Genomic DNA, 25,956 nt, shown 5'->3' with positions numbered 1-25,956 from the left:
AGCTACATTTTTGTTGTAGGACACAACTTAGAGTAGGACAGATGACCTTAAACACTTCAATAGGTAAAATATGATTTGTAAAATACAACTTTCAAAAGTAGGAAGATATTTCATGATTTCTTTGTTTCTAATTGCTGAGTAGGATTCCATTGTTTAAATGTACCACAATTTCTGTATCTATACCTTAAGTGAAGGACATTTGGGTTGTTTCTCAATTCTGGCTATTACAAATAAAGCTGCTACGAACATGGTTAAGCAAATGTCCTTGTACACTTGAGCATCTTTTGGACATATAGCTAGGAGTGGTATAGTTGGATCTTGAGGTAACACTATTCCTAATTGTCTGAGAAAGCGCCAGATTGCTTTCCAAAGTGGTTGTACAAGTTTACATTCCTACTAGCAAAGGAGTAGCTCAGTGTCCAAGAGCGTTCCCCAATAATAGGAACAGGGACTGTCTCTGACATGAACTCAGTGGCTGGCTCTTTGATCACCTCCACCTGAGGAGGGAGCAGCCTTATCAGTCCACAGAGGAAGACAAAGAAGCTAGTCCTGATGAGACCTGATAGATTAGTGTCAGGTGGAAGGGAGGAGGGCTTCCCCTATCATTGGACTGGGGGAGGGGTATAGGAGAAGAGGGAGAGAGGGTGGGATTGGGATGGGAAGGGGAGGGAGTTACAGCTGGGATGCAAACTGAATAAACTGTAATTAATAAAAATAAAATAAAAATTTAAAAAATGTAAAAAAAAAAAACGAAGGAAGATATGTCACCTTCAAGTGGAATGTATCATTTCCTTATTCTATGTACACAAATGAAACCTGAAGCAGCCAAAAAGAAACTGAAATGTTACTTTCTCCCTTAGTAAATAAAACATGCCAATCCTTCACCTTATAAGAATCAAATTGAAAACTTTAGTACTATCCCTTAGAAACGTGTTCAGCTTGCGGTGGGTCATAATTAAGAACTCAGTGTCTACATAAATAATTCCCATGAGCCCTTGCTGTTGAGCTCTTGCCCTATCGGCCAGTGAATGCTGCTTTTGGGAACAGTCAACAGCAACTCTGTTTTACTGGACTGTCCCAGCTCACAGTGGCAAAACTGTGCGAAGACTCAAATAAGCCTTCCTCCTTGCAACCCAGACTTTCTATATTTTAAGTGTAAGAGTAATACTTCATCTACAAACAGACCAAAAACCTGAATTTATATTTTATAAAAGTTATTATAAGGCAAAAGCAATACCCCATTTGAAAGCCTTCCTACACTTGACAGTAATAGTAATTATTAAACACATACCTCATGTTTTCATATTTGAAACAGTATGCTACCTATTCCTTTGTTTTTGACATTTCCTCTCTCTGAAATGTTATCATTTTCATCATAATTCTGTACATACAAAATGACCACATGTACAAAATCCATTCAGGATATATCATGAACAAAGATTCAGTGAGAGTTCCAACTGCATTAAGTGTCCTTCATGAACATAACTATATTAATGTAGTTTTGTGTTATAAAGTGACATTTGTGAGTGTGTGCACACAAATGTGTGTGAGTACTCTAGCATACTCCTTCAAGGTGAAAAAGAGGCCTGCATCCTCAACATTTATCAAGAGCGGGGCCCAGTGTAGATACTAGAATATTTGCTGAATAAACAAAAGAACAGAATCCTGATGTTTTCTAACAGCTCCTGAGGAGGAACATTATGTTACTCACGGAGCAGAAGCTGAACCAAAGTGATGTTTTATTGAGTTTTCTTCCTTGGCTTCAATATGAATCCTTAGTGCTACATATTGAAAATCATTATCTCCATGTCAAGATCATTCCCCTTTATAAATAGAATAGTGTGTAATTTTTACCAAAACCTACATAAAAATGAAAGAAAGAATGTACTCAATGCTCACATATTACAATATATCAAGTTAGAGGTAGGTTCTTTCTTCCAAGAGTTTAAAATATAGAAAAGAGTACAATAAAAAGAAGGGATGCATTGCAAATTTATTTCATATGTATATATGCACACATATGTTAAAATATGTTTCAAAAAGGTAGAGAAGATAAATATACAGAAACATTTGCCTAATGACCACATTTTCTTATAAATATTAACTCATTGATGCTCTTTATAATTCCTTTATCACAGAAGTCACTTTTAATTAAGTTCTAATTAATGTCTGAAAAATTAGTTCTGAAAACATTGTAAGATGCTTCCAATACCTTGCATATCTCTCTAAATTTTTATAAGTTTTATAAAAAGGTTATAGATATTTTATAATTTTGCCATTTTATTTTATATATCACTAACAGTAATCAGATCAAAGTACTTTTATTAACAAAAGTTAATGTAATAAATACATTTCACTCTAAGAGGAAAATTCTACAGTTAATAAATATTGCCTACTTATCAGAAGTAAGCTGATGACATTTTCAGACAATATGTGTCTATTCCTGCTGACATGACCAAAAAGCAGTCTACAGCCAAATTCTTATATTCCAGATAAACTACATTTTTAAAGTAGGAAGGTATCAATTCTCTCTTCTAAACAAAATGTGTATTTTGTCAAGTCAAGTGTTATTTCAATGATAATTGAATGAACAAACAGAAGACTTTGAAATGTCTTCAAGGATGCTTTTCCTTCTATAGGAAGAAAAAAATTGAAAGTGTGAATAATGTACCCATTTTTTCATTAAACTATATGGAAGTCCTCAACTAGGAATTCTGAACATTGCAACTGACAGACCATAAGTCTACAGAGCCAAGTTACATAACATTTTAGTATCAATCCACTTATACAAGGGAAAATGTGAGAATGCATTCTATTATAGCCATCATAATACACTCCAACGAGCAGGAATTTTAGTTTTGTTATTTATGGTTTTGGTGCACTTTAAGATAATCCTTTTCTACAGTATTTCTATCTCTAGACTGACAGAGCAACTGATTATTTGACTTTTACAAATAATTATCAAGGTTATGCATTTCTGTAAATAATCCAGATTCTGCATATTGGACAAAGATCAAACTAAAATCAATAATTTATCAATCACATTGGCTTATCATCAAAAAAAGGTAATGCCTAAATTATAGATGCACGTGTCTCCATACCCTATAGAAAAGAGCTGAGTAGACTCAAGGCAATTATTCATCAATGGAAAGCAACTAGAATGTTGACAAAAACTGTTGCCATGTCATCTTGCAGTGAACGTGATTCAGTGTAATTAGAAAGGAGACTGGCATATTGGTCTGGGCCTCTCCTTTTTCCATCTTGGCTGGGAAGCAGGAAAACAGTCATCAGACTGGCATATCCCATATTGTTCAAGCCACTCAGTGACATCTTGTAATGCACTCTTTCTTCTCTTCCTTGCCCTGTCTGGCTTTACTGCGTGGATGCTCCAGACTCCACCGGTGACTTCTTTGTAGCACCTTAGAAGAAACATTGTGGGATGGGTTCTGTTCTGTTTGTCTGATGCAATTAGCTTCCCGAAGGCACTCTAGCTATGTATATAGGTAACACTCAAACAGTGAATTTTATTACTTCATAGAATAAAATGGGATAACATTTTTAAAAGAATGTGGTATAAATTATTCTCAGGTAAAAACAAGTGGACAATTGAGAAAAGTAGAGATAAAGGGACATTGAATTGTTCTAACTCCAAAGTAAATTAAATAACTGACACCTTTTTATTTTTTCATATAATTTAATATATTTGGATATCTACATTAAAGATGTGTTATCTTAATTTTTCTAATTATTCACAGGTGTCAAATAATTCAGAAATATGTTTTTAAAACCTTCTAGTTATAAATATTATTTTATTTCACTGTCTCATTTTCATACCCGTGTCTCTTGTCCTCTCAACACTTGAAAGCACATTCATGAAAAAATATCTGAGATTCAAAAAGTATAAATTGCATATATATGTTCATATTGAATACAAAATCTGTGTGCTTGGGTTCTATTGTGAGATGTCACAGCACACTGTACATCTTGTGTACTTTCTTATGACCAAATTCATTTCAGAAGGTATGGAAAACACTTTACACAGTAATGTCTGGATGAACTGGGGAGGTTAGCTCTACTGAAGGATAGCCTAAGTAAGGATATAATTACCACTTGGAAATGAGGTGATAATAAAAGCACACCCAGTTAGACCTCATGAGATCTCATTTGAATAAGTGGGTGATAGAAAGGGTTACATTTCAGTTCAATTTCTTTTAAAATCTGATAAAAATTTGAGCTGCTCTACAAAAGAAATGGGTTGCCTTAAAATGTTAATGGCATATCATATTTAGAACGTTCATAGAAAGCCATGTTTTAAAATGCTGATATTATAGTGGAAACCTTAAATGTATGAAGGAATCAACGAGGTGTTCTATAAGGAATTTTCAAGACTACAGATTTGAGGGGTCTCACATGCCAACAGCTAAGATATTATCACTGACTTTACATATCAAGGAATAAAATGTTATATGTGGAGCTGAAAGTGAGCTACTGTGAGCGAATGAAAACACGGGTAAACAAAGGAGCAGAGCTCTCACAAGGCTGAGAAGTGCAAGGCTGGAGATATGTCTCAGCTGTCATAAAGGACCCAGGTCTGTTCTCAGCATCCACATGTCAGCTCACAACCGTCCACAACTTCAGTCCCAGGGGATCCAACACCCTCTTCTGGCCTCTGCATGCACCAGAAACACACATGGTAAAAAATACACACATGCGGGCAAAATACCCATACATAAAAGTAAATCTAAAAAAATAAATAAAGCTGAGACGTGATGTCAACTGTTTTGTTCATACAAGTATATGTGCAGAAATGTCAGAAGAATATCTACAACGGTTTGAGCATCTTTTGATATGATTGCCTTTAAAATGACAACTGTGTATTATAGTATGAAATATTTTGGAATATTTTCAAATATTCCAAATATTATGGAATATTTTCAAAGGTAATATAACATTATTTTCTAATGTGTATAGTACATCACTTAACATTATAGCAGGTATGGAATATTTAACCTACTTGGAAAAATACTGGTTATTTATGTTTCAGATGGAAAGAAAAAGAGAGGAAGAGAGAAATCAGCTCAAATAGCCACTTCACACTTCCTGAACCAGACCTAAAAGAAGAAAAGGAGGTGTGAGTGAGGAAAACTGACGTTCAAACACCCTTATAATTGTCTAACATAATGCCAACAACTGGCTGGAGCAAACAATGGTCATTTCAGAGCATTAAAAACTTCCTCACAAACTTTATTTCACACAAACAAGCATATTTCTAAACAGTATCCAGGCTTAACACAATCTGTGAGGAGAGCTAGAATTTAAAGTCACAGTTTCTTTGTAAATCTCAGTTGCCTACACGTACAACTGTCTTCATGGTGCCAAATGTATTTCCTGGCACATAGGAGCAGTCCATATATCAAGGGTTTTGTTTACTAGAAAATATTTGTATGTAAGTGTACATTTCCTTTTCTCTGTTTCCAGGCATCATGCTTCTGCTGAAGAACAATATTCAAGTCTGCTTGAGTATATGGAGCGCTGTTGAACATCAGTTATACAAACAGCTAATACAATCAGTACCTGGGTACTGAAAAGAGGACTGACTGCAGTACGGTAAACTCACACTACGTCATGCAGTGCAGAATATTTCAGGGTTTGACTATTAATACCATAAATGGTTCAAGTGTCATCTAACGTAATCTTGCCAATCTTTGTACTAGAATACCTATCAATATTTGAAAATTAATCAAATGATCTGGCATTAGGAAATACAATTTTAATTTATCCTTTTCTTTTATTTCATGAATATTTATCACATGATAGGCAAAACACATACAAAAATGAAAATATAAATATAAAAGTAACTATATAAGGGAAAGGATTATCTTTTATACAACAATAATGACTTTCAAATCCATTCCTGAATTAAGATTCAGAAAGTGACAAATTATTCCAGATTTTTGCTCAAGGCATGAGTGCCAAGCTAATCTAACTGTGCCCAGAATCTGCTCAGCATTTTTCTGCCATTGTGACTCTGTTTATGCCAGGTAAGGAAATGCTCCTGACATCCATCTATGGCTGGTAGGACTGATGCATCACAACGAAAGCCTAAACTCTAGCAGCACTTAAAATAACTATATACATAAGTGTGTGTGTATATGTGTATATACTTAATATTGTTTGAGAATTCCATATTTGAATATAAGGTGTTTTGACAAATCAAGTGGGGTTCCAGGTAGATAATATTCTGAGCCTAATGATTCCCAAAATGAGATTTTGGAAGTACTCTCCATATGGACATTTCTTATGCTGTCTATAAAAAGCCAAGGACACAGTATTTCCTAATGACATAAATCTGGAAATTATTGTCTGGAGCTCAGAACAGCTCAGGGCAGATATGAATAACTCTGAGCCAACATCAAGGGTAAAAAGAGGTAGCACAGAAACGTTGAAATTTCTTTCAATGGTTAAAAAATAATGGATAAAAGGCATCCCTGGAATCTTGATTTTTATGCACACATTTAGAAATCAAAAAAAATGAAGCAGCTACAAAAATATTGAGAGATAGAAGGTTCTATGATCAAATAAACCTCAAACTTTGCAGCAAAAAGGGGGAAATCTTTATCCAGCACCTACAGTGTTCTACACAATATTTTACAACCTGCAGGAGCGGTGTGAACTAAATGCTGGGCTTCTCTGAAAGGAGGACTTCTATCAACATGCTTCTGAAATGCAGCATGGCTCCAGGTGAAGCATGACAGAACCCTTGCTTCCTTTTTTTTTTCCCAAAGATACGACAAATAAAAAGAAACAAAACGTGGTTTTAGAAAAAAAAAAACATTTATTAAAAATTAATTGCTGCTGTGACTCCTCAAAAGATTCCTTTAAATCAAGTGAAAGAAACATGAGGCAGAGTCACAGCCCTGCAGGAGACAGAACCTGAGTAAAAGATTGAAGTTGCTTTGTCTTTAATATTCTGAATTTAAGCAAGTCTGAACTTGAACACAATGTGAGGGACGGTTGGCTGATGTTGGTGACTGGCCTCTGCAGAAGGGAAACGACAGCTGGCCTTTTTGGCAAACCCATTTTATTTATTTATTTATTTTTTGATAGGCATGATTGTGATTGCTTATTTTGCAATCTAGATCTTCAGCAGCAGGATAAGGGTCTCCTATTGACACACCTGAACCAGGCAGAAGAGTGAGTGAGGACATGTATTATTAAGCTGAATCATCTCTGGTCTTAGTTCAGAAAAACTTCATTTATCAAAATTAAGATGTGCTTCTCAGAACATGGCTCTCTGCTTTTTGTTACTTATATTTTAGCCAAGATATGCTGATTAACTTTCCTGTTAGCACTGTTGAATTCAACCATGTTTTCAGTGGTGGAGTTTCCTCAGATTTTTTTTTTTTTTGTGGGGGTCTATCTTGCCTATTTTATTGAGTTATTATTTAGCTTAATTTATCAGTATCTTGACATGTGGCAAAGGAAATAGGAAAGTCAATTCACAGAGTAAAGAAATGGTGTCACTTATGTCCATGGATGGTGCTCGACACAGAATAAGGGTATAAAATTCTGCTTACATTCCCCTTGATTACAGTCAGATTGTGTTATCTAACCTCTGCTCTCTACTTCCCTCCCTCACACTTTGATACCATTCATTTATATTTTGTTCAGAGAGGGCATTACAGGTTTTCTCCATGTATCAGAGTAGGGGTAAACCATCTCACTTAAAATCAAGACTGCAGACTCTTCACCAGACCTCGTGATCACGATGACACTAAATAACATTCAGGTTAGCATGAAATCATGTCAGAATGCTAGGACTCAGTCTTATCTTCTGAATGCAGATTTCCTGGTTTTCCAAAATGATGTCCAGAGACCCTGCTCATCAGACAGCAACCTCCAAGATGAGCAGTGAATTTCAATTCTTAGCAATATTAATCAAGAGCAATGCTTTTTAAAAGGAGCTTCCTTTATACTTAGATCTTCTAGGGAAATGCATACTACATACTTCTGTACTTTGTCCAGAAGAGAACACAAAGCTTTTTAGGCAGATTAACAGCCTTGAAAAGCCAAGTCGGCATTTGGTGGATATTTAGATAAGAGGTTCCTTAAAACTGGGGGTGCTGCTTTGACTATCATCCTCACATTTGGAAGACAGAAGCAATAGTATTGCCTCTTCTGGTTTGCAAGTTCAGGGTCAGCAGAGGCTCTACAGTTGTAGAGCTTAGCCTGGGCTGCATAATGACTTCTAGTCCCCCTTGGCCAAGTAACATCCAGTCTGAAATTAAAACACTGACAACAAACTATTTCTACTATATTCATTTACAATCTAAGAATCCACCAAGTGCTACACAGTCAAACTCCCCTACATGTGAATAAAATGTACTCATCTGAAGATAATAAATGTTTTAAAAATAATTTTCTGTTTACATAAGATATATGACAAAGAGGAAATATTACTCAATGAAAATACTGGTGTCATGAGATTTGTAATAGCCAATGCTTTTTGTGTGTCTGCCTTGTAAGCTCTTCTGCTCTGTGGGAGATCCAGGTTAATACCAAGGTCTTTGTCTTTATTATACATATATGGTCCATTATCCTGGACAGGAAAAGCCCAGCCCACCTGGCTCTGACAGGACTAGGACGTCGCTAACGTTAAAACTTAACAGTGCTGAAATGCCGAAGATGTAGCTCTTGTCAATACTAGGATGAGTAGTTTCATCAGTGAAGTACTATTATCTCCTGTTAAATCATTTTATGGGTAATATTTTTATAAAATTCAGCAATTTTATAAACACAGCAGTTTATCAGGAAATTAACTGAATGTCAATCCTTGTTTTTAATTTCAAACAAATAAGTGAAGTAGATCCTTATGAGAAAGTTTTAAGTTTGCTGTATTTACATATGGGTGGACCCAGAAAGGATCTGGCTACAACAAAGGCAAATTAATGCAGGTTTATGATACAAACCCCAATCTCTGTTGCAGACAGTCCAGAGGAAAAGTGATACTGCAAGCAACACTCTATTCATTTTAACATCTTACTTCATAGAATGAAGAGTTAGAAAATGTATAAAACGATTTAACAACTTTGGGGGGGGGGAAATGGGTACTATCCTTCAATAGATAAATAGATAAATCTCCCAGAAATTTCACTTCAAGGTATATACAAAGGTAAATGTTTTTACATGTTAACGATTGTCAGATAAAAACCCATGCGCTATCATCGCCAGTATCCCTGAAAAATGCCTATACTGTATATACATAAAAGAATGAGATAAATAGAACCAATTCTCATGCATGAAAAGCATGGTTAAACCAGATTAGGCTATAAGAAGAATTTAAAAAAAAAGAAAAACTACATGCAACATTTTAGCCATTAATAAATTCGAGTCAATTAAATTTTCATTTAAAATAATAATAATGATAAATAAAAAAATAATAATGATAAATATAGGATACAGACTGCTGCTTACCTTGAGAGGGGAGAGAAAGAGACATAACGTGATGTAAGAGGAGGTGTATGTGGTTAGATGTAGGTTAATATTCAAAAGAACAAGAGCTCACGTTTTCTCTTTGCATCATTAAAGCTATTATATTTAACATGTAGACACAGTGATAAAGAGGGTCACTCACAGAGGAGTGACAGAAGGGATCTGTATAAAGGAATAACAGCCACTTAAAGTTGTGAACTCTAGAGTTAATGGGCAGTCATGATACTGTAACTCAAACTCTTCCTAAAAAAAGGCTATGCTCTTTAAATGCATTTTATTGACATTTAAGTTGCTCCCTTATACTTTATCGAGTTAGCATCATCACAAAAATCTACCCTAAAATGTTAGAAGTTTCCACTTACCATCTATGTTTCCCAACATAGTAACTTTTTACAAGCTAAAAGCAATTGAAGAAAAGTGTTTTCCCTTCAGAATCACCAGAATTAAAATGATAGCTTGTATGTTATTTTAAATAGAAGTATGATGCTTAAACGAGCTATAGAAAACCATCTCAAATACATACTCAATTATGTTTAATTTCAGATATCTTTAAAGTTCCTTTTACATCTAAGAAAGAAAGCATGATGCATTCTTCAAACATTTCAACTTTTAAATTTCTACTTATATTCTTTAGTCCCAAATTGGTCAAATAAAATATTTCACGCTGGATTGAATGTTGTTAATACTATGACATGCCAATCTTAATTTTGAACAGTTATATACAATTTGGGATTCAAACTTTTATTTTGTTAAGAAATTCCCTTCAGTTTAACAAGATTCCATGATTAGCAAACTACTAAGAAAGAATGACAAAAGAGGCTTACTACAAGAATTTGCTTAGCCATACTGTTCTTGCCAGATTAAAAGTTAAAGTATAAAAGAGTAATTTTAATTACCAGATTTTGTCATTAAATTTTGGGAAAGCTTTTAGATGGTTTTCTTTAATACTTTTTAATGATTAAAATTGGGGTAAATTGGAAAAAGACATACAAGAGACCTTCAGAGAATTATAATATAAAATATCATCAGACTTCAAAACAAAACAAAAAAGATTCGTCCAAAATCTAATTCAGGTGCATTACTAATCGGTCCTGTGATTTTGTGTAAGTTCCATCTATACTTCCCCTTACTTTCTTCAAACATGTATTAAGTTTTTACACAGCAATTCTCAAGTGTTCTGGAAGCTTAAACACCACGACTTTAATGCCGCTGGACTGAAGGAGAAAATCAAGACATTCGTAACACTTCATTGGGCATATTCTTTTATGATTCAATAAAATGTTGGTACACCTTATTGGCTTGATCTAATTTAAGACTATAACACTTGTGCTTGTTTTTCAATCTAAACCCACCACATTTGGCAAAAACTGAAAACATTTTTACAAATTCTCAAGTATATTTAAAGCACTATTCATAGTTTTGTTTTGTTTTGTTTTGTTTCCAAAAATGTATTAAACTAGAAGAGGGTTAGACAAGAGTTATTTTATGTAACATGTCAGAGGGAAACAATGCCTTGCTCTAGAAAGTGTAAGGAGAGTAATCATGACTATGTAGCTGTCGTGGCCCAACTTCGTCCTATGCAAAGACCAGGCACTACCAAGGTAGCTTTCATGAATCCTAGGTTTCTTCATCAGTAGCTCAGTTCTCTGAGGAGTTTCTGGGTAGGACACAGTACTATGTGTAGCGAAGGAAGATGCTTTATTGGTAACAGCATGGTGAGATGTCACAGTGAATCCCCTCATTTTCAAGCATATATGAATGTATACTTTTTGTGATGTCAATACGTGGACAGGCATTTGATTGTGTTAATTCATAATGCACACTATGATGTTAATTCCTATATACACACTTTATTATCTTAATTAGTTATCATTCTTCTAAACCCAAGTGTCTCCAATTATCCATTCATGATTATGCCTAATTCTCCAGCACTGTGGTTCTTATCAAATCATATTTTTTATCTCTGGGTATTTTTAGTATACACCTGTTACTTGCATGTTCCCAATTTGGTTCTTCTAAAAAATATGTATCATCTGGGGATCTTCACAGGTTTCAAGACATGTGAGCTATTTTCTCATCCAAGTTCACAAAAGTAACAAACACCTATAAAGCATATATATGTACCCACTGCAAAGTGAGAAAAAAAAAGTATCGGAAATCCTTTAAATAGAATTCAAGATCAGTGTTATATTCTTAAGCACTAATATTAGAAGAGACAGCTGCTAATCTTCAAATCCATATTCAAAGTTTTTAAATTATCCTGTCATCTCTGAAAAAGTTCCTTATCTATTGAATATCAACTCTTTCTTTTAAGCTAAAATGTGAAACCCACCTTTTTTCTTTAACAAATCTTTTTTTCTTAGCTAGCAGCAATTTAACCTTGCAAGTTGCTCCAATTTTAAACAATTTTGTAAATAACTGTCTATAATTTTAAGCTGAGGAAAGTATAACAAATCTAAGGACTAGAATCTGTACACATTAAATAGGTTAATTTTAAAATAGCTTTAAAATCGTCCAACTATTGCAGAACTTGTGTTCATTTTAACAGCAGGGATGACACACCCCTCTCACACTCCTCTTTCTCCATTGTCTCCCATTTTCATATATCTCCACTGGTATTTGTCTTTGATGCATTCAATATTGCTCACCTTGAGATGAGCTACTACCTAAGTGGCATTCCTCTCTGTTGTGCAAACATCAACCCTATGATCAGCACCTTACTAATACGGACCTTTTCTAAAACTGCACAGTGAACCAGGAAAATAATCCATTGAAGGCATACACTACAACCACAAAGGCTTTTCGACTTAGAAAGGTTAAAAGTAAAGCCCAAAATTATATGTGGAATGGCACGTGCAAACATAAAGTGTTATTCTTGCTGAGGATGACATGGTGTTCGGGGTTAGAGGCTTCATGTAGAAGAAGGTCAGTGAAAAGGCTAGCTCTCAGAGGGGAGAACTAAAGAGAAGCATATCCAGATAGAACCCTACCAAGCCAAAGCTCCACAGAGGTACACAAACATCAAGAGGTGTTGCTCCCTAGCTTCGTTTCTTTCGTTACTTCACAATATTTTTCACAATGCCAAATGTAGCAGCTGAAGCTAGTAGAAGCCAGACATCTTCACAACGGTCTCCCGTGTCCTGTACCATCTCCTCCCACACACTTTTCACAACCCGTTGGCTCCTCAGCCCTGTACTCCATTTGCTTCCATTACGACGGGAGCAGACAGAATAAACCAAACTCCTCACCGTGACAGCTCCGTAGAGTTTCAGCATTCCCAGTCTGGAACCGAAAGTCAAAATGCCACCAAATGTATACCCCTTTTTGTGTCACTGCAATGTCTTAAATGGAAAATTCTACATCTAACCCTCAGGTAGCACATTCCAGCAAAAACACAAGCGAGCTAAAACTACTGTATGGAATTATTTTCAGGCTCTGCGCATGAAATGCATATACAATGTAAATGAATTTCTAGTTTAGACTTGGGTTGCATACCCAGGATAGCTCATTATGCATTTGCAAAATTTCAAAACCTGCAGAAGTATGAAATCTTTTAGTCTGAAGCATTGTGGATAAGGCATATTCCTAACTTGATTTTTTTTTTCCTTTGCCTTTCTTTAAAGCATCATTTTGACAGCCTTACTTTCATTCCATTCCTTGCACTGGTCTTCAGTTCAAATGCATTCCTCTTCAAAGGACCTTATCTAGCCCTCTCCAAAACAGCAAATGCCTCAACTCAATTCATTTCTTTCACAGACCTTATCACAAATTGGTGTTATATTGTCTATGTGTTTCATTCCTGTCTGTCTCACACATGTGGTCCTGCATGTTCCTTAGCGTTGGGAAGTTGGGTGTAGTTTACTACTATAGACAATTGTTGGAGTGATATTTTGTGCAGAGTGAAAAGATTATCCTTGTGTTATTAGAATGCTGATGTCTGTGCCAGTGCAGATCTGATTGCATTGTCATTGTTAAGAAGCATCTCCTGCCTTCATATTTGTAATCATTGTTTTCCATCAGCTTCTGATTGGGTAAATGAAGAGCTGAATGGCCAATAGCTGGGAGGGAAAGTTAAGGCGGGACTTCTGGGTGGTGGGGGTTCAGGTGGGGAACACAAAGAGAGAGGAGTGTGGATGAAGAATCAGGTGTCCGGACTAGACTAAGATGGCAGATAACAGGCCAGTAATGGGAGGTCAGAATAGCTGAATATCAGCCCAGATACAGTGTCCTGAGCTTATAATAAATATACAAGGTCTCCAAGTTATCATTCCGAGCAAGGGCAAGCAGAGGAAAGTCATGGGCCTCCCCTCCTCTGCAGAGAAGGAGAGGGGAGTATGGGAGTATAAGGGTTGGACTTGGGTGGGTGGAGAGGGAACTGTGATCAGGTTGTAAAGTGATTAAATACATAAAGAAGGGGGTTCCTTACAGTTACAGCCAATGACTTGTTAAAAAGGGGGGAGGCTCAACAGACATGATGAATTAAGTTGAACTCCGTGGGCCACATTTTGATTGCCTGAGACTATATGATACTGGCATTACTTGACTTTCCAAAAGGGGTGTGACTGGTACTCTTCAAAGTGAAGAAAATGAGAAGCGTAAGGGACTTAGAGCCTTTTACTGGAGAGTGGGGGAAGGACAATTCTCAGTGTTAGAACGACGCCTTCCCATCCTATCTGACATTATTTCAGCTTACATCCTACACTGTCATTTTTTCTCATTATTGACTTCTGGTAACTCATCCCCCCTTTATGTGATTCAGAGCTTCTTTACATAACAGACTTGTCCAATTCCCCAGGCAAACTGATGGTACTACATGCACACAGGCATCTGTGTTCTCATTTACTACTGTGAAGCACTTTCTGGAGTCTCGAAAACATTTTTATTAGTTCTTTAAGAATCTCATACATTGTGTTTTGATCACATTGTCCTGACCTGTCTCCCCCTAGGTCCAACCCTCATTCTATACCCACACAATTCTGTGTCCTCGTTCATTATTTCTAAACTTCTCTTAACCCTTAGAAAGTGAATTTCTTCTTATTAAACAGGTGTTTTGACCAAGACACAAGAAACCTGGACTTTCTGACAGGACTGCAGGCAGCAATTCACTACTTTTAGGCAAATCAGTGGACTTGGATGAAAAAAAAAAAAAAGATCTTGCCAGCTGTGCCAGTAGGTAAGAGATGAAGTGACCTTTACTCACAAAGAGTCATAAAGATAACCTTCTAGTCCAGAGGTCCCTTAAAGAGCTAATACTCAAACCTGAACTGTGCTTAAAAGAAAAAGATATGAGTTCCTGATTGACTTACAGAATGTGACCCCTTCTGCTCCCCAGGTGGATCTGCTATTTACCCAGTGTTCAGCAGAGGAAGCAGATTAAGGAAATAGCCAAGGACAACTACTAATGGAAACCTCTGTAGAACTAGTGATAGATAATAAACTGGAGACATTTCAGAGTATTTCACCGTAAAAGAGAAAAGAGGAACAGAAGGAGGCAGAAGAGGAAGAGGAAGAGGAAGAGGAAGAGGAAAGAGAAGGAGAAGGAGAAGAGGAGGAGGAGGAGGAGGAGGAGGAGGAGGAGGAGGAGGAGGAGGAGGAGGAGGAGGAGAAGAAGGGCAGGCAAAAAGAGACACTGAAAAAGAGAGGGAGAGAGAGGGGCACCAGAGAGAAAGAGAAAAGATGTGTTGTGATACATTAGAAGACCAAATCTTAAACAATACATCTAAATAGTTTTGACATTAAACAAAGCACAGGTTTGGCTCTAATTAGTATATTTTTGCCTCTTGTGAACTGCTCCATGCTTAAGGATCTCTCTGCGGGTGTGTGTATAATCTTATTCCTCAACACATTAGCACAGATCACTTTTATATTTGAGCAGTGGTAGAGAAAAAACTTGTTCCTCACTCAGTATGTACTCGCAACTCAAAAGCCACTGAATCTAGTTAGGAAAGAAAGAAATAAAATCAGAAGATGTATAAAAAATGGCACTTACTAAGGTCAAGTGTAACTGCAAACAGAAATGATACAGGTCCAGGAGGCTGAGGTTTAATGAAGGTTAGTGTCAAGGCTGGCTCTCAGAAGGGGAAACTAAAGGAAAATCAGTCAGATAGACTCCGATGGATCACCGAACACCAAATGTGCACAAAGATGAAGGAATGGTGCTGCACTCCTATTATTCTTTTCAGTGCTAGGGTGTCAGACAATATCCAACACCACCAAGTCTACACCATGCCTGTCTTTCTGCTTCTGGTTACCTACTCAGGATGTTCTTTTCTACTGTCATTCATTGCCTTGCCTGCAAATTTCATGATTTCCTTGTTTTTAGTAGCTGAGTAAGAGACCAACAAAACTAAAAAATTCTGAGCCCAGGAGGTTCTGCAGATACTGATGCACCAACCAAGGACCATTCATGGAGAGGACCTAGACCTCCTGCTCAGTCTCCATGTGGATTCCCAAGTAAGGGGAGCCGGGGCTGCCTCTGTATTAAACTAGGTTGTCTGCCATTTGATCACTTGCCCCTGGGGATGTAGCCTTACCAGACCACAGAGGAAAAGGATCCAGGCAGTCCTGATGAGACTTGATAAGCTATGGGCAGATGGCAAAGGAGGAGAACTCCTCCTTTTAGTGGACTAGGGGAAGGGGATGGGGGGAAGATGAAGGGAGGGTGGGACTGGGAGGAGCTGAGGGAGGGGGCTTCAATCAGGATATAAAATGAATAAATTAGAAAAAATTGAAATTAAAAAGAAAAGAAACAATGCCTTCTTCCTTCCCTCCTGCTCTCCCTTTTTACTTCTTTCCCTCTCTCTTTGCGTGTCTACCATCCTTCCTTCATGTATACACACAGATATACACAAACATTTATGTATGGAGGGGATACAACAAAGAAACTGCCAACATGACTCCTCCATTATCAGGGAAGATGTTTATTATAAATGTGTGTGTCTGTGAATTGGACATGGTCAGGTAGGAAAGCAGCCGAGTAGGGAAGAATAGCAGAGACGGTGAGATGGCAAGGTACAGAGAACAGAGCAAAGTGAGAGAATGTGAGTAACTAGGAGTAAAGACAGAATAGTGAGCATAACCAGGCTTTCAGGAGGCGGAGGAGCTGGAGAGGGTGAAGCCCTGGAGCCTGAGGGAGTTTAGGGTACAGGAGAGGGTGAGAAGGGCTAGGGTGGTTTTGTGGACTTTTAAATATATAGCAAGTACTTGTAATACTGAGGGGGCCTGGAGGCCAGCATGGATTTCGATATGCTAATACGTGCCACAGGTAGCCATATGTCCCTTCTGCCCGAAGTAAGGAAAATGGCTCCTTTGGGCAGATGGGAACTGGTTTCACAATTTCCTGAGGAATGCTGGCTTTTATGTAACTTCCAGAAATCCTCCTATAGTCTAAAGCTGAACTCATTTCTGGATAGTTATGAGCCATAACAATGTGTGCCTGCATGTGTGTGTGTGTGTGTTCATGATATGAGATATATGTAAAGTAAAAATAAAATGAATTATTATAGCTCTAACAGAAAAACAATACTTTTTCGCAGTGAGTTTTTTCCTCACTGCTCTTAGTCTTTCAGTGAAAGAGAACTTAACGTGCGCATTTTCAGGAATTTACAAGACAACTATTTTAAGGTAATTTAGGCAGCATAATTGCTTGATTTTCATTTGCATCAGGCCAGGTACCATTAATTAGTTTGCTCCAAGTGGCCTAAAAGTTCACTGGAGAAGAATAGGCAGCCCTGCGATAGCGATTGGTGGTCTTCATAATCCACCCCAGGGCTGAATAACCAAGGGCAGAGGCTGCAGTGAAATTCACACAGACCAGCAAAGAGGATGCAGACACGAACAGTAACCTAAGGGTTCGTAATTGGGGTGGGAAGATGAACTGTATTAATGAAGTAAATAGACTACCTACTTATCCATCTCTTCTTTATAGTATTAAAAACAACCTTAGATAATCATTACAACACATTTCCAGATACATTTGGATTATTCTCCAGTATTAAAAAATTAATAACTGAAAGTTCAAAAATTACTGCTACAATTTCATTGTGTGAATTATGGGCAATCTACAAAATCATATGTCTAAAATGAGAGACTTTTAATAAAAGTACATGTCTCTTTCTCTAGGAATTCAGCAAGTAGGTAATAAGAAATTTGAACATCAGAGTCAGGTATGGTGGCACAGGTCTGTGATCCCAGCACTCGGGAGGCAGAGACAAAAGAATCAAGAGTGCAAGGTCATCTTCAGCTACCTCCTGAGTCAGAGGCCAGCCTGTACTGCAACAAAATGAAAACTACAAAAAAAAGGGAGATTTGGGCTTCAGAAGCTCATCCAAAAACAAATACATGTGGTGCAGAGAAGCGTTTGTGGTACAGTCATGGCCTGAAGCACCAGCAACCATGCAAAACAGCTTCATATAGGAGAATTTATCATCTCAGTGATGGGAGGGTAAAGACAAGATTCCAGCAGCCAAATCAGCAAGGCCCACCTGCAGAGAGACACTATCTCAAAAAACAGAGTGAAGAGCCATGAGGACGAAAATAAACACACACACACACACAGAGAGGGGGGGGGGACTGATAAATAAAATAGAGAGGAAACCACAGAAATAAATGATTTAACTCTAAAAATAAAGTAAGTATTTAAAAAGTCAATTAGTTGTCTCAAGAGGAACTGAGAGTGGGAAAGGAAAGCTTAGCAAACACACTGGAAATCTGAGTGTCCCCTTCTCACTCACATATTTTTCTGGCATGCTCCCATCTGGAAATCAAGTGGAAACTGAAGTTTCACATTTTAGATTCTAAAATATATAATTTTAAAAATGTAATCAGATATTATTTCTAATTCAAATTAAAGAGTAAAATATAGTGAAAGAATTTAAGATTTATCTTTGATGCGGAAGAGCAAATACATATCTTATTTCTCTGTAGTTCTTTAAAAGTCCATGTCAACAGTCTGATAATTCCCTATAAAGAACTTTTTATAAATGCTAAAGTATACTGAAATAAAACAAGTGCTATCTATAGTATTGTTCTTCACCAGAAAGATAAGTTTGTGTGTCTCTCACCTTTAAGGATTTTCGGATGAACGCATTAGCAATATTCTGTATAGAAGAGCACACGGGAATATGACTCCGCACATTTCTCAGTCAGAACACTAGAAGTTTGTGAATAATTTTTGCAAATTATCCTCCCAGCATTCCCAAAACTTATGTAACCCACATAGTATCAGGTAGTAGGAAGATGTTATTTAAAAGTACATTCCTATGACTTTGAGGTCAGCATGGTCTACAATCATGTGACTGTAGACTGTACAGTGAGTTCCAGGTCAATACTGAGATACTGAGACCCTATCTCAAAAAACAAAGCATCTCCATTCTTCTTTTCAATAATACATATTTCTAAAAGTGTCCTATTTGGTAGATATGATCATATAAATATGATAAATTTGTCTCAAAGTATGCCTTTCTAAGAAAATAATAACTCATTGTTTGAAATTTTGTAATAAAAGTATATTACTTTGCTTTCTCCTCTTCTTTTTAAAAAAATTTTAATCTGATACTGAGACAAAAATTCAGGATTCTCTTTTGCTATGCATGCCCTTTACCATTGGGCTAACTCATTTATTCTCAAAAGCAAAATTTTCAATGAAGGCACATGCCTAGAATCTCAAAATTTGGGATGTGGATGCAGGTCAACTTGGTTTTATGGATAAGAAGAGGAATGGACCCCAGGAATGATATTTCTGAACTTCTTGGAGCTTCATATTATGAGCAATATGAGAAAACATGACTGAGAACACAAAAGCTACCTAACATGGCATTAATTAACTAAGTCTTTAATTGCTACCTGAGATCGCTTCCATTCACAAGTCAGAGCATGAAGTAGAGTTAGAAACTGAGTCTCAACTTCAGAGAATCCAGTTTCACAAAGTAACTTCTAATTGTTATTAGGAAGCACTCAGAAACTTTGTAAACTCAGCATGATGCAAGCACTTCCACCCCGCTAAAAAGATCAACTGCATATGATCTTCCAAACCATATCCAAAGAGGATCTTACACTATGGAAAGGGAGTGCAGAGGGAGGGTTGGGAGATAGCCCTCTGGGCCTGCGTCAGTCAATAAATATGCTCAAAAAGGAGGGATGAGATGAAAAACTGATACACACATCACTCAGTCTAAACATAAAGGAGTTGCTTTTTCCTGATATCCTCTTATTGATATTTTTCAACGTGGTCTGCTTTCACTAAGATGAATATCCTTGAAACTATATTCATTTTACTGGCAGATTAGACACTTTCATAGTAAACAGGACCATACTATAATCTATGCTGAAGCTGATAATAAAGAAGCAAAAAGTGATGATATAAACACAGTAGTCTTAACACAGATACACTGAGTTCTTCACGTAAAAATCACCTGGATACAATCTACAGAGACCTCAAAAGTAGTAGTTGATTCTAGCAGACCTGGATGAGAACGTCCTTGGCTACTTTCTTTGTCTTGGGAACACAGTATTTATATCAGGTGGTCCTTCTGACAATATCATGTGGGATATCAATTTCACATCTAATATCATCAATTAATAAATATTAACTTCATTAAAAATAATAGCCACATAAAGAGGACTGAGAAAGTCTGGTATAAAGTTCTTGAACATCTATCAGACACAGCCTGGCAGCTGCTGAAACTACTGAATATTTTCCAAAAAGTTTATGCTGAAGCTCCTAAAGTTGCAGCATAAAAAATCAAGTCAGGCATGGGTGTGTTACAACTCTTCCATTCTTAAATAACCCAGACCATAAGGCTACTAACAATAAGACCCAAAAACGACAAGGCCGTTAAGAATCTATTTGTCCAAGCAATTAAAATGCTGCAAACACATTAAAATAAGGAACTGCAGATATTCCCCTAAGAGAATGTTGTGTATTATATAAAGCATTGGCTTTGCTAAATGTTCACGTTTATTCTTGTTTTGATATTACGAGCCTGAGTACTGTTTTTCCATCTGAGTCATTAATTAGCTTAATCTCTTAAAAAACAAAATTTCTAAACTTCAGTAAAACTTAAAGCCTTAAAAATCAAGGCCCCGTGTTGCGTCTAAGTTCTAGAAAGTACATGTATTTAACTGTTCCTATCTGCTTACCTACAGGACAAACAGATGTAATTGGTTTATTATGTATATTCAATTTAGTTTCTTAAATCATTCTCAAGAGAATGCTAGTGAGCATCTAATTTATCTAATAAATCTCATCATTAATAGTAACATAGCCCCACTTTCCCAGAAAGTAGGCATTTATTTCAAGATAGAGTAAGAATTGGAAGTTGTCCCCAAAACAAATGGTAACATTAACTTCTCAAGTCTAGAATGAAGATTTCAGCTCCTTAAAATCAGCAGCTCATCCCCATTCCTTGTAATGATACCCACATTCAACCATAGAGGCAATATGTAACCTTAAATGACTGGCTGAGCCCTCACAGAAAACCTACATACCACCAAAAATTTAAGAGTAGACTGCCTTTTCCTAGTTCCTCCTTTGTTTTCTCCTTAACATAGATCTTCTTTAGTACAGTTCAAATGTGAAATCATGACAGCAATTCCCGCTACCCGATTGTCCTTTCGTGATTCCACACAACACAGAGACAAGACAAAAAATAAAATAAACATAAGTCTTTTGAGAAAGGGTTAGCACTTGTAATGCTCGGCTGCGTCCTCGCTTATCTGCCACAAAATAACCAACCGGCTAAAGGGAAAGAAAAGCAAAAGAATGCAGGTTCCATTCATTCATTTTTTAAAAAGCTATAATTACACCCTTAAAGATATGTGATACTTAATCAAAATCCAAAACACTACATTTCACTTTAGCCAGTCTCTTCATTAACTCAGCCAAAAAATTCCTCTCATAAAAACATATTCCACTAGTTGGCCATATACCATGAGAAATTCTGTTCAGTACAATATGTCCAATAAAATTAAGTTGGCTTTAACCACAATGTCATTTAAATAAGCCAATTAAATGAGCCAGAAAGACAAAACTGAAAACACAGCCTTGGGAATAACTTTTTTTTTCTTATAGCCATTACCAAATCCTTCGTATGCTGATTACCTAGGCAAGAAAGGTAGCCCAGAGCTAAAGAAAGAGCAGTGATATCTCTCCAAGGATTATCTTAGAGCTCGTAAAACATAGCTGACTCTTTCCAGTTTATTTTAGTAGTTTTTCTACTGTGGCAAGTGTTGCTACTTTTCTGCAGTTGATTAACACTTATAATCATTCACACAATTCTTCTCTATAATACCTAAAGAAATCTTAATTCTTTCCCTAAAAGTCCATTTCAGAAAACATGAATTCAGCATATATTACTTCAGTTTGTAAAACTTTGTGCCCTCAAATAAAAGAATGAAGGAAAGAATTCTAGAATAAATTTCGGAACCCAAAATTCTACACTGCAACTGGCCTATGCTAACCATTAATCACACAGACACTGCTCTGCCTTTCATACGTATTTGATGGACAATCTGTAGACATTTTGCCTAATAGGTTCCAACATGTCTGAAAACTGTAGAGATGAGAGCCATATGCTTCTTTAAAAGGAAAAAAAAAAAAGGCAAACCTAGACTTTCAAATATTACTTTTTGTATAGTTGACCAGTTTCTGATCTGATATTTTAAATATACCATATTAGTCATAATGAAAAGGAACATGATAAAATGCTGATATATTACAAAATACTTTGAAAATAGTTTCTACAATTTTTATTATAATGCCAAATAAGACCAGGATTTTAGGTTGAAAACCCATCCACATCTATTAATTAGTCTATTCTATATGTGTAACTTTCTAGTATCAATACTTAAGGTTTGCCTACAACTCCCTGGTACTTTCAATCTTTTTGTCATACCCATTTCACAGATCGAAATCTTTTTTCCAAATCTTTATATAAATAAATAGTGCTTTCATAAATCCATTAAGAGAAAAGAATGTAGTCACTCTAAAGTATCGGGAAGCCTTAAGAGATTCAGTCAACCCGCCATGTCCAATCTCTATCCCATTTCCTACAATGGCACCTACCCCAGCGTTGTCATGGTGACGATGGTGTACCAGAAGGCAGCAGGGATGCTGGTGAACTTGCTTGCTGAGGAGCCCTTCTCTGCGTAGAACATTACCGTGGCGAAAATGATGATAGCCATTGTAAGAGAAAAGAGCAAGAAGCCCAACTCTGAGGCACAGCTCTTGAGCGTGTACCCCAGTATACGCAGACCTTGAGAGTGGCGGGAAAACTTAAAGATCCTGAAGACGCGAAAGACTCGGAGTGTGACGAATGCTCCACTGACATCCTCATTGTCTGTCATCACCAGCCCAATGTAATAGGGCAGGATGGCCACCACGTCAATGATGCTCATGACACTTCGCACAAAACGGTAGCGACTAGGCGCTGCGGCCAGGCGAAGCAAGTACTCAACAGTAAAGATCATGACGCAGGCGGTGTCCAAGCAGAAGAAGGCCACCGCGTACCTTTCCCCGCAAGGCAGTTCTTTGATGTGCCCCGGGCTGGACCCACAGGGCACCGTTTCCACCACGTTGGCTATGACCGAGACGGCAATGAAGAAGCCGGTCACGTAGTAGAACACCAGGGCCATGGTGCTGGTGTGGGGGTTCTCGAAGGCCCGCCAGACCCTCTGCCTGGCGGTCATGGTGGGCAGCGCGCTCTCCCCAGTGTTGTCGGTGTCAGCGTCATCCTGCAGGCGCTCTGCGTTCTCGCGCCTGCGGTCCTTGTACTCCTCGTAACAGCAGTCGCCAATGATCTCTGGGATGAGGCCGAAGAAGGCCAGTTCTTCATCGTAGGCCGAGATGCACTCATGGCGGGGGTAGTGAAGCTTCCCCGTGCGGTAGAAATTGAGGATGTGGCGGAAGATGTCAGGGTCACGGTCAAAGAAGTACTGTTGGGTCTCCGGGTGGTAGAAGAAGTCTCTCTCGGAACTGCCCAGCAGAGTGTCCGGGTAGCGTTCCAGCGTGTCCTGCCAGGTCTGGAAGCGGGTGCCGCTCACGTTCAGCACGATCAGGGCATCCTGACTCCGTTTCCTCTCCTGCCTCGGCGGAGCTGGCATAGGCCCCGAGGCGACAGGCATCCACCCAATGGCGGCTGCCCTGGCGAAGGGCAGCCATGCCGCCACTCCAGCTGCCATGCTGTCCGGGAGCGCAGGTCACGAGGTCGACCCGGGTCCCCCCGAGGGCCACAAGGGAAGCAACCCAACGCCACGCTCCTTCACCCCCGGGGAACCGCGTTCACGGCACGAGGCTCTCCCAGGGTGGCGCGCGTAAGACACGGCTCTCAGGCCTCCCTCGCAGACCAGAGTTTGAGATACTACTGAAAACACACGGTGACCCCAAAAGTCTCTCTCTCCGTGGAGATGTCAAACAAATCTCTGCCAGCAGCTGGACACGTCGGCGCGCAGGTGACTTAAGGAACAGCCGTCTGCGCAAACAGGTGTCTGCGCTCGCTTCTCCCCCCGCAGTCCGCTGGCTGGGGGGTCGGGATGCGGGGCAGCGGGGCAGGCGCGGGGAAAGTCGCCCAGCGGCGGCCTTCTAAGAGAAGGACCCTTTCCACCTTTCCTTTCTTGCCGCCCGAGTAGTCCTTCCCGCCAAAGGCGTCTCCAAGAGACGACCTGTTGTCGTGGCTCCGGAGGTGCGGCCGCGGCGGCCGTCCCGGGTCCCTCGGAGTCCGCTGGCCGCCTCGGTCCACCCCGGCTGCGTGCGCGTGGACGGACGGAGGGGAAGCGCGGGGCTTGCGGCGGGGGGCGTCGGTCTGGAGCTCGCTCTCCCCCCGCGTCGACGGACGCCCTCGGGGAGCGCCGGGCGGGAGCGGTTCGCTCGCCCGATGGGGCCCCCTTCACTCCCGGGTCAAGTTCAGCTCAGGCGCGGCGCGCCGGCTCCGGAGCCCGGGAGCTGGCAGCCGCCGCCGCCGTGGCGGCCGCAGCCTGTGCCTCCGCGCGCAGGGCGCCGCGCCCGCGGTACATACCTGGCCAAGTGCGCGCCGGGGCTGAGTTGCATAGAGACTTTGCCGTCGCCTTGCACCCGGAAAAGGAAAGGGAGAGCCGGCGGCTCCCGAGCAGCCGGATCCCAGGCTCCCGGGGAGCATAAATAAAGCTCTGGCGAGCTCCCCGTCCCCTTCCCCCACCCTCCGTGCCTCCCTCCTCCTCGTCACCTTCCCAAAAGCCAGGCGCAGGCAGGCAGAGCCAACAGCAACAAGTTCAAAAAGGTGCGGGGGAGGCGAGCCGCCCAGGCCACTCGCTCCTGCCAACTTACTGCGCGGCCGGCGTCCCCGGGGTCGGGGCGCTGCGGGGCTGCGGGGCGCCGGGGCTGCGGGGCTGCGGGGCTGCGGGGCGGGCGCTGGCGGCGCGGGGCCGGGGCCGAGGCGGGAGCGGGCTGGCGTCCGGGCGAGGAGGCAGGAGGCGCTCGGCGGCGGCGCGGGGGCGCGAGAGGGCTGCTCGCCGCTTCCCCGCCGGTGGGTGGTCCCGCATCTCCCCCGAGCTCCGCGCGCAGCTTCGCCCGCGCGGTCGGCGGAGAGGCAGGCAAGAGAGCGAGAGCCGCACGCACGCCCCGCCGCGCAGGTTAGGCGAAGGCGGCTCCTGCCTTCCCCTCGCCTTGACCTTTCTCCGCCCCCGCCCCCTCGGGCTCCTCTCGCTCCACCCCAGCCACCCACCAACCCCGGCGCCAAATGTCACCGGGGGAGAGCATCCAGGTGGTTCTGCCCCGGGGATGAGCGAGCCTCGGATGAACAAAGGGAGGCTTCGAGGCGCCTGGCCGCGACTGCTCGGTGGAAGAGAGGAAGAAGGGGACGGGTGGCTTACTGCTGCCTCCGGAGCCCCGGTTCCAGATGAGCGTGGGAAAGGGGGGCAAAAGAAAAAAAAAATAATAAATAAAAGAGGAAAGCTGGAAAGGCGGGTGAGCGGAGCGGAACGCGAAGGAATTGGTTGCCTTTGGGGGGCGACTGGGTCGCAAAACCTGCAAAGCTCCGCAGCAGAATTTTTAAGTGATTTCCCTTCTTTCCCTTATTTTTTTTTCAAAATTATTTTTGTCCAAAACAGATGTTAACGTTACTGAGGTTAATATATTACCCGTCCAACTTGCCGGAAAAGTCAGACAAGTCTCCTCTGGCTAGGTCTTGCCACAACTCCTTTCCTGTCCTTTGCAAATGACAGGAGAATTTAGACCCTTTTCTAAATGTCAGCGTGCAGAGGCGTGCGTCCCTGAGAGAGAGAGAGAGTGTGTGTGTGTGTGTGTGTGTGTGTGTGTCTTCATGCTCTTTGCACATCGCTGCGCAAATCTAAAACGGTCAAAGGAGGAAAAGGTGTCCGGGTGAGGGGTGATGGATGCGAGGAGAGACAGGAAAATTGTAGTGGCCAACCGATTTTGGTCTTAGTGTACCCCGCCCCCAGTCATTAGGGAAACCAAGCTTTTAACACCCACAG

The 25,956-nt window shown here is 39.9% G+C and overlaps 1 protein-coding gene across 1 annotated transcript in view; it reads right to left on the bottom strand.

The window, feature by feature from the left end:
• Kcnd2 (potassium voltage-gated channel subfamily D member 2) overlaps window positions 1–24,645 on the bottom strand; it is a 514,214-nt gene extending 489,569 nt beyond the window's left edge. Inside the window, exon 1 of the mRNA XM_060374193.1 lies at window positions 22,556–24,645. Coding sequence (XP_060230176.1) covers window positions 22,556–23,670 — 1,115 coding nt within the window. The 5' untranslated portion in view covers window positions 23,671–24,645. The remainder of the gene's footprint in view (window positions 1–22,555) is intronic.
• Between the last annotated feature and the right edge of the window lie 1,311 nt (window positions 24,646–25,956).

The sequence above is a fragment of the Meriones unguiculatus genome, chromosome 21 (assembly GCF_030254825.1).
Source record: "Meriones unguiculatus strain TT.TT164.6M chromosome 21, Bangor_MerUng_6.1, whole genome shotgun sequence".
Classification (NCBI taxonomy): Eukaryota; Metazoa; Chordata; class Mammalia; order Rodentia; family Muridae; genus Meriones; species Meriones unguiculatus.
This window is presented reverse-complemented; position numbering and strand designations above follow the sequence as displayed.